The sequence below is a fragment of the Meleagris gallopavo genome, chromosome 7, assembly GCF_000146605.3.
Source record: "Meleagris gallopavo isolate NT-WF06-2002-E0010 breed Aviagen turkey brand Nicholas breeding stock chromosome 7, Turkey_5.1, whole genome shotgun sequence".
NCBI classification, from domain to species: domain Eukaryota; kingdom Metazoa; phylum Chordata; class Aves; order Galliformes; family Phasianidae; genus Meleagris; species Meleagris gallopavo.
The window spans coordinates 33,675,614-33,690,301 of NC_015017.2; the positions used below are offsets into that span (position 1 = coordinate 33,675,614).

General features: G+C 42.1%; 1 protein-coding gene across 1 annotated transcript in view; it reads left to right on the top strand.

Annotated features, from left to right (window-relative positions):
• The first annotated feature begins 413 nt into the window (after nt 1-413).
• The window catches only part of LOC104911858 (thrombospondin type-1 domain-containing protein 7B-like), a 56,619-nt gene continuing 42,344 nt past the window's right edge, over nt 414-14,688 (top strand). Inside the window, exons 1-2 of the mRNA XM_031554325.1 lie at nt 414-1,238; nt 8,651-8,902. Coding sequence (XP_031410185.1) covers nt 520-1,238; nt 8,651-8,902 — 971 coding nt within the window. The 5' untranslated portion in view covers nt 414-519. The remainder of the gene's footprint in view (nt 1,239-8,650; nt 8,903-14,688) is intronic.

Genomic DNA, 14,688 nt, shown 5'->3' on the forward strand with positions numbered 1-14,688 from the left:
TTTCCCAGAGCAGTTTATTCCACTGACTAATTGTCCTATTAAGAATGTTTTCCCCTTATCTAACTTGACTTTCTCCTCCTATTAGATTATTGTTCCTTTATGATCATTTTTATATGCATTTGTACAAGCGGAATTAAATATTCATATTTCCTCAGGCTTTGGGTGCATTTCCCTTTTGCAGAAGCGTGTCTGGTCTGCCTTTAATTTGAGACATTGTGGAACCAGTGGGAAGCAGTGTTTTTTTCCAGGTTCCAGGGACCAAGTATTGGACCCATGTGGATACATGGGGAAGAGGAGTGTCATGTGGGCCTTTGGAGACATTTCATAGAATGGCTTGGATTGGAGAGGACCTTAAAGACCAAGTGGCATTTACTTGGTTTTAGAGATGAGCTGGTAGTTATTCATTATTTAATGGATGCTGGAATGTGGTTTTGCCACTGTTAGGTGTCAGGGTGGCTCAACCCTCCCTCTTTTGCAGGTCACTGGGGCCGATGTGTGGGTGACTGCGGTTCTGGGGGCATGCGAAGCCGGGCTGTCTGGTGCACCCACACCGAAGGCTGGACGTCCCACCACGCCAACTGCGACCAGCAGGAGAAGCCTGAAAGCCAGCAGCGGTGCTTCAAAGTCTGCGACTGGCACTTGGAGCTGTTCGAGTGGGAGGTTTCGGGATGGGGACCCTGCGTGCCCGGCGGTGAGGCTGGACCCTGCGTGATGGCACAGCACGGCCTGCAACGCCGCAGCGCCCGCTGCCTTCAGAAGCTGGACAGGAGTGTCGTGGCCGCTGAGATCTGTGAGCACCTGGCACCGCAGCCACCCCTGGAGCAGGCCTGCCTGGTGCCGTGCCCACGGGACTGCGTTGTCACAGACTTCTCCCCCCTGGTCCCAGTGTGGCGGGGTTGCAGCAATAGCTTGCGGCACCGGACCCGTGCTGTCATCGCTCCTCCTCTCTATGGAGGTGCCCCGTGCCCCAACCTGACAGAATCGCAGACCTGTGCTGCTGCCACCTGTCCCCTGGGTGAGGAGGAGCACACCTACAGCCTCAAGGTGGGACCTTGGAGTGACTGCAGGCTGCCACGCCGCGAGGACGCCTCGTTGGATTTGGGGGAGGACTCTGGAGAGCTGAGTGCGTCGTGGTTGGAAAACCACAAGGCCCAGCACCGTCCCCACGTGGGGCAGGTGGGGTACCAGACCAGGGCGGTCAGCTGTGTGCGGAGCGACGGCAGGCACGCCGTGCTGAGGTAAGGGCGCTTCCACGTCTCTGCTTTTATTTCCTTTCTTTCACGAGTCGCCACTTTGCACAGCCTAATGCACTCACCTTCTCTTCTTTTTAAATGCAAATTTTTATGCGTTTTCTTTACAGGCTGCTTTTTGATTTAATTCCCTGCTTGCGAAGCTAGCATCCGCGGAATATTTTGCATACTTGTATGGTTTGTGGCTGTTTAATTCATTTTATGTTTTTAATATTTCTTTTCTGGTTTTGTTTTGTGGAAACCTCAAGGAAATGGAGGTATGTGTATATCATCTCTTGCTAGGGAGGTGCTGAGCATGGAAGGGTTCCACTCTCAATCACCTACTGCATGTACTTGGCTGGAGAAGCTTAACTTCGACTTCTTCATTCCTGCAGATCAACACTGAATAAAACAAGAATTTTAAGCCTGACAAGTTTGGCTCTGTGAATTTGCTAGAAGATATTTCTTGGCCAGATAGATCAGCGAGCAAAGCTATGGTTGTCTTCTGCTTATGCGGAGCCTTCATGTTTGCGATGTTTCTGATGCCAGTATAAGATCTGTGACTTGCATGTATTTCCTTGACAGTAGTTGTTGATTTCTATCCTCACGTGCTTTACTTAACAATTTCCTTTGGTCTATGCAGGTCGCTTTTCTGTAATTCAGATGTGAAGGTTACAATAATGTACAGCAAATAATGGAAAGATTTATTCTCCGCATTTCTCACATTTAAATTCAAACAATCTGAGCTCTGCCATTTGACTTCAGATTGAATTTGAGCGGGTGCCAGGAGCTATAGATTACTGAGGAATTGATTAAATTCTGAGAAAGTCAGAAGCCAGATTTTTGAAGAACTTCACCTGCCCGTTTTTTCCACCATTATTAGGAGATGTTGAAAAATCAATGACCTCTGTAAAGGAGGAGAGAAAGGAATGTCTTGACTTCAACAGGGACAAGCACAGGGTCCTGCACGTGGGGAGGAATAACCTCAGGCACTGATATGGACTTGGGGTTGACCTGCTGGGAAGCAGGGATCAGGGAGACCTGATGGGCACCTGATGGTCACTCTTGTGCACAGTGGTATCCTGGGGTGCATTAGGAAGGGCATTGCCAGCAGACCGAGGATGGTGGTACTCCAGAGGTCCCTTTGAACTTCAATTACTCTGTGATTCTGTGAAAAATCCTACTCCTGAATTTTGCAGAAATCAGCTAATATCGGTATCTATATCTCCTGGAGCCTGCCCAAGTTCAAAATGGAGAGATAAGGGGTTATTCTCTGTCCGATGCTCTACCCCTGCTAATGTCAGTAGTTATTTTGCACATGTACTGAGGTGAAAATAAACACTCTAGCCATTTTCTTACCTCCTCCTATTACATCTGTAGCAAGGTAAATATTTTTTATTGCTTGGAAAAACGTCAAGATTTGTGAACTGCTGTAGCAGTTTCTAAGATCTTGACTTCATTACTTGTCTCTAAATGTATGCTGATTCTAAATACACAGATTTTATACTCATGTAGCTGCTTGACTTTAATGGAGTTACTTGTGATTTATGTCACTGTGGGACCTGCAGCAGGTTTATGTATGTGCCACGTGGTAGCTGCTTTTCTGGCCATTATATCTCATTCAGATCAGAGGCTCTGGGTGGGGAATCCTGGCTGTTTTTAAGTCTTGCTCTCTTCCCTCACACTCTCACTGGCACTTTTGCTGTAGGAATGGGGATTGGAAGCCACTGTTCATACTTTGCTCTTCACTTCTGTGTAATCTGTTGAATTTCTGGATGATAGCACAGAAGATCACAGATGGTTTAGTTTTATTGTTTCTACCTGGGATCAAGCTGTCTGCTTCCCTCATCCTTTCTGATTTTGGGGGTTCTTTTGTGTTTTTTTTTTTTGTTTCTTCTTTTCAGATGATCTAGCCCCCTGTTTGGGAACATGTAGTTCCACTAGCTGCCTCCTAGCAGAGTTTTTCTGCTGAGTCTGTGTCTCAGAGGTGAGAGTAGCCTGTGCCTTACTCTTACTAGGCCTGTATGCAAGAGGAACATCCATAGTTTGTGTAGTTCTCTTTCAAAAATAACTGGTTATCAATTGTAACAAGATAGCTTAAACTTGGAAACCTGATACCTAAACCTAAAATCTGGCATAAAATCCGATCTGTGTTTAATTCCAGGGCTTGAATGTCACTGATACCAAACACCCCTAACAACAGCTCCCTTAAAACAACCGTGTTAATGCTGTCCTAGTTTCATTGTGCAGCGTATTTGCTGCCATTCTCCTGAAGAATGGACCCGATCTTGCAGATGTCGCTTCACAAGAGTGATGATATTTTGGCTACTGGTAAAGAAGAGTAAATGCATTTGCATAACCCTGAAGCAGAGCTTGGCAGACAGCCAAATGTCTGCTGTAGAACTGGGAAGAATTGCTTTATTTGTGCTTTTTCATTTTCCTGGCTGAGATTTCCTATTTAGAATAACACTGTTGAGTAAGTCCCAATGAAAGTTACAAATTAAATTTCTGGGGTACTAAGGGAAGAGAGAAATATGCCTAGAAATGCTTCACCAGGTCTCTAAGCTGCTTAATTATGCTTCCATGCTGGGATTTTATCACCACCACTCATTCCTTCTGCCGCTAACTAAGAAAAATGGCATATGACATGTGTGGTCACTTGAACACCATTACCCATCAAAGAGCGAACGTATGGTCAGCCCCTTTCCAAATCTATAATGCAACGGCAGCAGAGATGGCTCTGTGGTGTTCACAAGTGATGTCTGATGCTTAATTTATTATCAAAGTTGATAAACTGCCTGGTTTCTAATCTCAGAGCTGTGTGTCAGCCAGCTGTGCCAATGTGTGTCCTTGTGTGTGCGAATGGAGGGGCTGCACTGGAATGGTGGTCAGGATTTTAATGGAATGGGTGCAAATTATTTTTTAAAGACTAAATGATTGAATGCGTTCACATCTTAGGGGTGCGAGGTTACTGGCAGAAAACTCATTTTGGCTTCTTCATTAACAAGTCTGTGATTAATGAGAGGAGCAAACGTGCTGTCCTTTCTCTTGTGAGATAAGTAGCAGCAGCAGGAGGTGTGCCTGACATTTGCTTTCAGTTTTTGTGGTTGCATCCAGAAAACAGGAACTCTTGGTTTTCCACTCAATCCACAGGTGGGAGCTGTGATTAAAAATCAGGTTAACAAAATATTAGCTTTCAATCTCATTTCCTGTAATAAAGTCAAATGTAAACACTCCCATACCTTTAAGAAAACCTCAGAAAAAGTTACAGGAGATGTGCACTTTAAACTTCTGCTGCTTTTGTTTTTTTGTCTTGTCATAGTTGTGAAAACCTCCTGAGTAGTGACACAAAGGAACTTTTATTTTTGTTCCCCATGTTTGGGTTAGAAGCTAGATTGCATTTAGATAAATGAGCAACTATAACTACATGTTGAAATCCTAAATACATTTGTCTTGTTTCTTCTGACCTGACGGATGTGCTAAGTACATTTGGTGTTCCCAGTAAGCATAAGAAGTTAAAGCTGAAAGCAAAACGGTCCTTCCCTTTCCGTTTCCCTTTCCCTTCCCATTATCTGGATTAGATGTCTTTTTCAGGTACGTGTTTCTTAAACTCTTCATGTGGTGTATAAGATGATGATGATAGAACAGAACAGAATTTGGATTCTGTTTACTTTGCCTTTGTAAGTGAAAATTTGGGTTGAATTGTTGAATTCAGTCAAGGAATAAAGTGTCCATCAAGGATGTGGTTGAGCAGTATCCAGTTCTTTTGTTTGCCTCTGTAATTTGAATTCACACGATCCATTTCCTAGTGGATTGCTCTTAACCGCTGTGCTGCTGTACATTTCTCGGAAAAATTATTTGTACTTTCTGCAGACTTCTACTTTCTGTAGATGAGTACAACATTTTACAGCTGAGAGGAGGTAATGCTGTGCTGCAATACACCTACATGTGATGGCTGTGACTGTTCTGGGGGAGGAGGTGTGCATTCACATCCTTTCCAGCACATGTACGGACCGAGCCTTGGTGCTCGGGCTTGGAAATGAATCCCTGAGCTAAGGGGAATAGAGGAGATTCTCCATTCCAGGGGTATTTAAAAAGAATAATCTTGTTGACTTGGTTTTTACTACAAGCACACTAAACAACCAAACGGTGACTGCTTTTAGCCTTTCAGCCAGAGTAATGTTTTGGAAACACTGTCACTAATAACTTTGCTTAACATACATTGCAAAACAATTCCTGCAGTTTTCCCTTTAGCAGTCCAGCCCTGTAACACAGAAAGCATCAATGTGTAAGCACGTTATAATGTTACCATTACCAGATTTACTCCTAAAAGGAAGCTCTGACCTGAATATGTTAATCTGTGGAAAGTTAGTTTAAAAACTGGGCTCACAAAACATCTCCCTTCCTCAAGACTTCCTTCTTTGAGATTTGAGGGCTGAGATCAGTGGATGGCTCACACATCTGAGCATTCTCTGTATCAGGTTGTTCTGAGTACCTTGATGACATGAAAGAATGTGTCTGAATTTCATGCAGAAGAACAATGTGTGTTTTTACGTTTGCATTTGTGTTGCTTGTTGCTTGGTGTCACAGTTAATTTGGCTTTGAGGCTCTGAATGAGTGGGAATGAGTTAATTAGATTAACTTTCTGTTAGGGAGTTGCGTGCAATTCTCTCAAAAACATCTTCTCCAGCAGAAGGGAGGAAATTGCCGGCTCCACATCTTGTTCATCTCAAGGTCAACAAAGTTCTCTTATTAGCCGTTTATAGCAGGAGCAGTGGAGGGATTTTCAGGGAAAGAATGAGCTGTTCAGTCTTCACATACCTAAAAGCCTTGCAAATAGCAAGGATGCTTGCTGGGCAGAGATGTCTTTTGCAGCCTATGTGTCAGCATCTGCTTCAATCCATTGGACAGACGTGGTACTCTTGCCTTGCTAAGAATTGGGGATAGCAATACCAGCAATTAGCAACATTAATTTTGAAGAAAACCCTAAAGCAGATTTTTAAAGGTTTCATTTTCTTTGGTTTTCAGCAAAGATCAACCCAGACTTAAATATCTCATTTACAGTGGTGCTACCCCAAAAATGGATTTGGATTTTCCTACTGGTATCTGAACGCAAAATTTCAATTACTCTTCAGAATGTGGGTTCACTTGCCCTCCTTGCCATGTTCTTAGATAGGCTCTAGTTTTCTGGTATAATCACATAGGACAATGACTTCTATCTGCCAGTATTTTATCTACTTAAAAGCAGGAATTCATGTGCCCTGTTACCACTGTGGCGCTGGTGGCTCACCTGATAACTGTGTTCAAAAAGTACTGAGAGAGAAATAAGGATACAGCCTAATGTTCCAGCCAAGTCTCCAAATCACTGGTCCAGTGACTGTGACAAGTTCAGTGACAAGTTCAGATACAATTATTTCTTTTCTGTCCTCCATTCAGTAGTATTGATGTTTTGCACCAGGTACAGTTTTGCATTGGTTGTGTTTGGCATGTAGTAGAAGCATGAGAAATCTTTTTTGGATTTAAATGAGAAGAATTTTTTGGCTGCATCAGAGGCTGTTCTTGCTTCATGCAGCTGTTAAACCTCAGCAGGTTCATCCTGCTGGCACCTGTGAGACTATTATTGTACGTGATGAAAGCAAGACAAAAAAAGTGTTATACTTCAAACAAAAAAAGTGTAAATTTAAGTCACTAAATGCTGTATTATACTAGTAATTCAGGATGTAGTCAAGCTAGTCAAGCCTGATCACATGTAAGTGGCAGTACTCCTATTGACTTTCGTGAAAAATGGACCAGTTTCTAAATTGGAAGAGAGTCGAATGGATGCCCGTTATCTTCTACGCTCACCCTATGAGATTGCTGTGCAATCCTGAAATGATTGCCCAGAGTATTTTCTGTGGAGAAAGTTAGCCTAGTCAAACTGTGTTATAAGTAATATTAAGTGAGGTAATAACTGGTTCCTTGGCAGCAGCTCTAGATTTCACACCTTTTAAGTGCACATGTATTTGCTCCTTACAGTTGGTAAAAGCCTGACTGTGAGCAACTGGAGGCTGGAGAAGACGAATTTAAAGAGAGTTCACACTGAGTTCATGTATGGTCTTAATTTTGGAGAGCAGTTTGCATCATGCTTATAATACTAGGCAGAAATTAGGAATTCTTAGTTCTTTTTTTCTGGTGACTTTTTTTTGCTGGCTTTCATTGTTTTTTCCCCTCCTTTTTCCCCCCTATCTGATCGATCATTTGTGATGCTCTGGTCATGTCTTTGCTCGTATGTAAGTCTGTCATTTTTTGTTGTATCCTTTCCAGCTCTGTTGATGTCAGTTATCTGAGGTCTCAGACACAGCAGAGGTTCCCCCCCCCCCCCATCCTTGTGACCTGGTGGATGATCTCTAGCTGCTGTGAGGGGGATCAGAAGCAGCTGCACTCTACGTGTTCAGGCAGGACAGAGCAGTCTTGGACATCTACAGTTGTCAGCTCTCCTTTTATTTTTCCATTGCATTGATCCTTTTTTGATGTCTTACAAAAGGAATGAGGATTATGTCCTAATAATAATCAAAATGGTTAAGTAATGTAACTGAGTGCAAAAACACATGCACAGTTGCAGTGTTCCAGAGTCTCCTGTGCTTTGTCAGGTTTGAAAACCCTCTGACCTTGTTTAATAGCATTTGCTTGGTAACAGCCTCATAGAAATGGACTATTTCATGTTAATGAGAGCCTAATTACTTTCATAAAAGAGCAGAGCTGCTCAGCAGGATGTGCTGATACAGGGACAGACGGATGCTGGCCAGCTAGCCGTGTTTGCAGGCTGATGGAGGCGTTTACCAATGGCAGCTCTTCTCCTGGGCTTGCCTTTCCTTTTCAGTCATGGTTAAAGTGTGAAATCTAAAAGCACATCGTCATTTACATCTTTCCCAACTTGAAATAAATTAGGTGCATTATTTGTGAGTGGCTCAACATTTGCACTCACAACTCTCTGGAAATGCAGTGCGTGCTTTGCAGCTCCTCTTATATTCACTGTACTGGCATTGATGCAAGTCTTCTGTTTCACCCTCAAATGACTATGATTTCTTAGCACATAGGACTGTTTGAGTTGGAAGGGACCTTTAAAGTTCATCTAGTCCTACTCGGTGAATATGGATGTCTGCAGTTTGACCAGGTGCTCGGAGACCCATCCAGTCTGATTTGGAATGTCTCCAGGGTTGGGGCATCCACAGTAGCTCTGGTCAACCTATTGCACTGCTTCGCTGTCCTTTATTATAAAAAACCTTTTCTTTATATGCGCTCTCAATCTCCCTTCTTTTAGTTTGAAACCATCTTCTTGTCATACGGTAACATAGGTAAAATAATCGGGGGTTTGGGCTGAAAAAATGTTAAGATCTTGTAAGCATAACCTCCACAGCTGTTTTACTTTGTTCTTATCTCAGCCTTTGTGTGCAAGACGTTGTCCCTTTGACCTCCAAGACCTGTGTCATCGCTAGAGACTGTGAAACATCTGAGTGGTCGGCGTGGAGCTCCTGCTCACAGACCTGCAGCTGGGGAGATCTCACCCCGGGCTTTCGGAGCCGGCATCGTAGTGTGCGGAGTGTGGCCATGGGAAATGGGAAGCTCTGTCCAGAGCTGGAGGAGAAGGAAGCCTGCAGCACGGGAGGGAGAGAGCTGCTGAAGCCTTGCCCCAGGTACCTGAGCTTTAACTCATGCTTTCTGAACTTCTGGGGTGATCTTACGCTTCCTTGCTCTGTGTTTGTGTGTGTGTATGGAGAGGGTCGCACATCGTACTTTCTGTCTGTGTTTGAGAGATCATTGATTTGGTGATTGTTAACAGTGGTTTGCCTTATTTACTGCTAATGTTCTTGTAATTGTTTCCATTATTGCTATTACAATGATTACACTTGCATACAGAAATAAATTGCAGTTATACTCATTACAGGTTATATTTTCATATTTTAAAAACTGAGAGCAGCTACCCTTTTTTTCTGAAAGTGCTTTTCTTTTTGGAGAATTTCTGGTTTGGAGAATTGCTGGTTTGGAGAATTTCTTCAGCTGCACAGAGGCTGGGCAGGTCTATATGGCTGTACTTTTATTGGGCTTGCAGCCATGAATTTTACATAAGATTTAATGATTCCCCTTCATCTCCCCATGAAAAATCCCAGTCCTCCGTAAGGAAAATGGGAACTGTTCAGAGATAGCAGCTTGGTAAAGAACAAGTCTCAAGATTCCATCTGGATATTTTTAAACCGTGAAACCTCACAGTCCCTAAGTTCTTGCTTGGTTTATGGCCTTCTTTGTTCTGACAGAAGGTGAGGAACTCACCTTTCTGGTGTGCAAATCTGTGCCATAGCGCTTGGCCAGGCCAGCCTAGAGGGGAAATTGTTTGCTTTGCAAAGAAAATAAAATATAGCTTAATTTTGCATTCTGAGATTGACTGTAAAATGCTTCAAGATTAAGGTTTTATACACATGTAGAGAGATCTCCCTGTGAATAACTGTTTATTAGGAGGACTAATCAGTGATCAAGTCATGAATTTCTGGTGCTTTGCCAGGTATTGCCAAAAGCTTTGATAAAGCTTTTGCAAGAGACATTTCCTAGGAAGGTGTAACCTGTGAAAGTGTCACTATATTGTTGAATTCATTCAAATCAAATGCTGAACATTTTAATGCACCCTGCTAGCTAAGGAGAGGAAGTATATAAAAAAAAAATATTCTGTTGCTTGATTACATCCTATGAAAAGGCTCTTGAAGAGTGATTTTTGCTCCTGCCCAGATGCACACCAATTTCAAAGACAATAGATTAACACATTGTCTCGCTGATTTTGTATAGGAGTGTGGGTGCAGGTGACATCTGATTGGGGTATGCCAGCTGGTAGCAGATCAGGAGTGAGCAGAATGTGTCTGCCCCTTGTTTCTCAGCATTTGTGTTTTTTTGATACTGCACTATATTAAAGTGCAAACGATTGTAAGGTCTTGATGTAGTGCCAGGAGAGACCAAAATGTGAGGATCTGCATAATGCTGATAACTTTCTTGTAGTGCCTCCCGTGATACAGAAGGAAACTTGTTGTCCTTTCAGTGTATTGCTGCTATGCTATGGTTTTCATGAGAATATGAACTCATAAACATTCCTCATTCTGCTATACCTGCACATCTTCAGTCCTTCAGGCAATCTTTACAGTAAAGTATCTGTGTGAACTAGGATAAACTAATAAGCTGGCCTGGAACAATAACGTGGGACTTACAGGTTAATAGAACCACTTAGCCAGAAAACATAGCAAGAAAATCTCTGCTATTTAGTTAATTTTTATTTCTAGGGATGTAGTATCTCAAAATGCAAGTGATAGATTGACCTTCTTTCACTAAGCACTGTTATGGAGAATTCTGTGATTGCTTTCTAGTTAGTAGACTTTGATTTGGTCATTCAGTACCTCAGAAACAAGCAGGAATGAGAAGCTGCTACATTGTGGTACATGCTGTGGGTATACCAGTTGTAAGGCTTTGGGGCTCACAGCTTTATGCTAATGAAGAGAAATCAATCATTTTAAAATCTGTTATTTAAGCATAAGCACTGGCATAGGGTATTGTTTGTCCATATTACAATTTACAGCTGGTCATTTGGTTTCAGTGTTTGAGAATTGGTGACCGAGATACTGTGGAAGTATCCTTTTCTTTAAATTTTGTTCTCTTGGTAAGGATTTTCCAGATCATGCTTTAGACAAGCTAAAGTCAGTGGGTGACAACACTGGCCAGAAAAAGCATGTCTCTGTGTAAGAGAAAGAGGCATTTTCCTCTAGTGGCTATTTTTCACTGTAAGGTCAGCAGTCACCTTTTGACTGAATGAATGTGTGCTTCCCAGACTATGTCCTACATCTTCATCCTCCACATCCACCGTGTGGAAAAGCAGCAGCTCAGGAGGTTGTACCTACAGCTTTCTTTTCAGCAGAGGAAGGTGGGTGAAGTTACGTTCCCATCCATGGCAAGGCAGCAGGTTAAAGGTCTCATTGCAGGTATGCGATACTGGTATAAATTTACTTTTAATGGGAAAGCCTTTTAATTTTAAGGCTGAAGTTTACTATAACCTCTTTAATCAATAGTTTAAATACAAGAAAATAAAGCATTTTAAGTGCAGGTAGGACTCCTGAGCTTTGTACTTTGTTTTATTTTTGGTTATTTATTCTAAAAGGATTAGATTAAGGCTTTAGAAAGCTTGAACACATATGAGGTGATCCTACCTCCTTTATTGTCATATAAATTTGGGGTAGTTCGATTAAAGAGAACAGGCATGTATAGGTATAAAACTCGTTTCAGCACTAAGAGGATAAGTCCTACAGACTGCAGAGACCAAGAGGTTACTATAAATCGAGAAGGCATTGAGCAGTTGCTTGTTACATAGCTGTCACTGAGTCATCAGTTTTAAAACAGTGTTTTATATCACTTGTATCCTTGATGCGTAGCTTACATCTTCAGTGGGAATAGATAGATTTTCCAGAATTATTATTATGTCTTTCAATCTTTCGTTTTGGTTGTGGTTGCTATGTTACAAGACAGGGATTTAGAAAAAAAAAACAAAAACAAACCTCTCTTTTTGTTGGAAATTCAAAGCTTTTCAGAACTTAAATGATGGAAAATGGGAAAATTTTAAGACCTGATTTTTACAAAAGGCTTGAGATTACTGCTGAGGTATGGGTGTGATGGTATCACTTTGTAGGGCTCATTATGTGCCTTAATTAAAGGCAAGGTATTAGTGTGAAGTGGGAAAGACGTGAACGGAAGCTCTCAGAACTCAGCTGGTATGCTGCTGGGATTGCACGTTGGGAGTGGAGGCAGCATCACTCTCCAGCCCTTTGAACTTCCCTGGTCTCTGGCACCCTGAGCTGCTCTTGGTTTGTCTGGACAGCCTTGTTGCCTCCCCTGTGATTAGGAACAAGCTGTGTTGCAGCTGTAGTTCTCCAGCCCCCAGGTTGGACGTTTCTCCTGTGGCTGATGCTGGCTGTTGCAGTGTGAGAGCTCACTTTGCTTTGATCATAGCAGACACGCAAAGAACCACCTCTTCTGCTTCCCCAGCTGACTGGTTAGCAAGCACTGCTTATGATGTGAAAATCTTGACTTTATCAGCCCAGTCTCTTCCTAGGTACCTCAAACAACAAGTTTATTATTTCCAGCAGCTTCTGCTTGCCCATTTTCTTAAGCAAGCTGACATAACTGCATGTGGATTCTGGAGGTTCCCATGTTAAGTGTTCTCTACCAGCACTCCATCCATTGGCAGTGGTGACTGGCAGTCTTTGGAAGTAATCAGACCTCCTGTAACTCAAACAGTGTTATAAAAAAAAAGAAGGAACAAGCCTATTGGGAAGTCAAAAACAAATACAAATCTTTGTTATTAGCCATTTTAAGAGGTCTAGGGTCACAGCTAGGACTACTGGTTATACTGGTTTTTCATCAAATCATCTAACTAGATGTTGAAAGGAGTTAAAGTGTTAAATCTATTACCATTTTAAATTGTCACCACTCACAGGTTTTGGCGGAGGAATCACACAAATGCACTGAGGCTGAGCTGTCTTGATGATTCAGATGCATCCCTTTCACTTTGTGGCTTATTGTGCTCTTACAGAGACAGTGAACAAAGTAGTGGAATGGTGTTATCCCCTGAGCTTACTTCTGATACAGTGCATCTTTGATCAGGTCTGCTCTAACAACATAACTGTGGGCTTGGATGTCATCTTCACTGAGGTTGAAGAAATCAGTCACATGGTAATACCACAGTGGGTATTGCTAGTAACCTGCAAGTACTATCCAAAGGTTAAGATTCAAAAGAGGAAGCCCAAGTGTTTCCCTGTAAGAAATCTCAATAATTTCATCTCTTTGTCAATTGCTATTAACTGCTATTAACAAGCTTCTGATTAAATTTGAATGGAGATTATACAGTCATTTTTTTCTTTCAGCAGTGCTAATTCTCCTTGTCTCTAGAACAGCCCATAAATGGGCAAATTGATACCAAGTGTCAGCTGCATAAAACCTGGCAAAGAGTCCATCAGAAGCTGTCCAAGAGCACTGCTTCCTTCTGCAGAGACAGGTTTTGCACTCAGTGGGATAACAATATGTCAGATATGTTTCTACTGTAGTTGACTTGTTAATGGCTGTGAAAACGTGTACCTTTTAAACAGCTAATGCTTGGGGTCAGGATTTGTTACCAGAAAGCTCCAGACAGCTTAGGGCATGCCCAGCTGGGAGAAAGCAAGATGGGTTGATAAGGATTTAGGCTTTAAGCTGCTTGCAGAAGAACCGGTGCTGGCAGTTGCACCTGACGGCTGCTCATTAAATACTGCTCTGCGGTGCAGCAGAGATTTGGTTACTCTGTGTAGGTATCTACAGGGATTTTTTTTTTTTAGATTCGGAAGCTGATGAGGTTTAATTATCTCTGAGCTCAGATTTAGTTATTTTGCATAATTTTAATCATTGATGGCCTAATTTTCGTAGGTGTTAAGTCCCACAGCTTGTGCTGAATAGGAGAAGCAGGTGCTCGCACCTTTGGAAATGAGTCTGTAAGATCCAGAATTCACAGCTGACTCCCTAAGCCCACATATTGATAATGAGCTTTTCTTTAGTCAATTATTATTTTAAGAAACACTACCTTATAACAAGTATTGCCATAGCTGAGGGAAGATGTGTGTTCTATATTTAGGCTTCTGGTTGTGAAATACAGACCTGAGCAGCACAACGTCCTGAGGTGCTGTGGAGGAGGAATTTTTCTTTGCCCAGTGCTTGATGAAGAATAGTACTCGTCTTTGTTATAACAAGAAGTTAGCATTTAAGACTGCATGCCCAAAAAAATGCAGTTAGGAATTCCACAAGAGGAGCACTATAACAAAAATCCATGGCTGTGCTTTATATGTTGCAAGAGTTTAGTTATTTCATATTGGTTGTGTGGAAAAGATACTCTGTTTTGTTTCCTCTGCTGGCAGTAAAGCCTGTGAACGTATCCAAATTTGCACACGGTACTGTATATTAATTAAGAGAGCCTGACAGCTCATCTGAAAAGTATCTGTAAATTGAAAGTAAGTGGCAGCGTTCACAAATGTTTTCCATTAGTATCTTAAAAAATTTGTAAGTGCTCTGGGGCTAAAAATCATTCTTATGCCCAAATTTGCAATGCAACGTGTTGTGAGAATATTGGTTTGTGCTCAGGCAAAATAATGTCATTATTTTTCATGTAGTTTTGAGATGCTCGTGTCCTTGCCATAGCTGTAGTCAGGGAATGGATATTTGCAGTGCAGAATACAAGGACTACAAGATGGAACAGAGACGCCCCGTTGTGCTGAGCTGGCAGTGATCAGTTAGCAGGCAAATGCACTGAGTTTTTAACAACTGTAGATCTGCCATAGTAGGAGAGAGTATTTGGCTCGAAGCTAAAAGAAGGAAATTATTTTACATATTTTGGAACAGTGAAGTTTGTATGGAAAAAGAGAACTGTGAG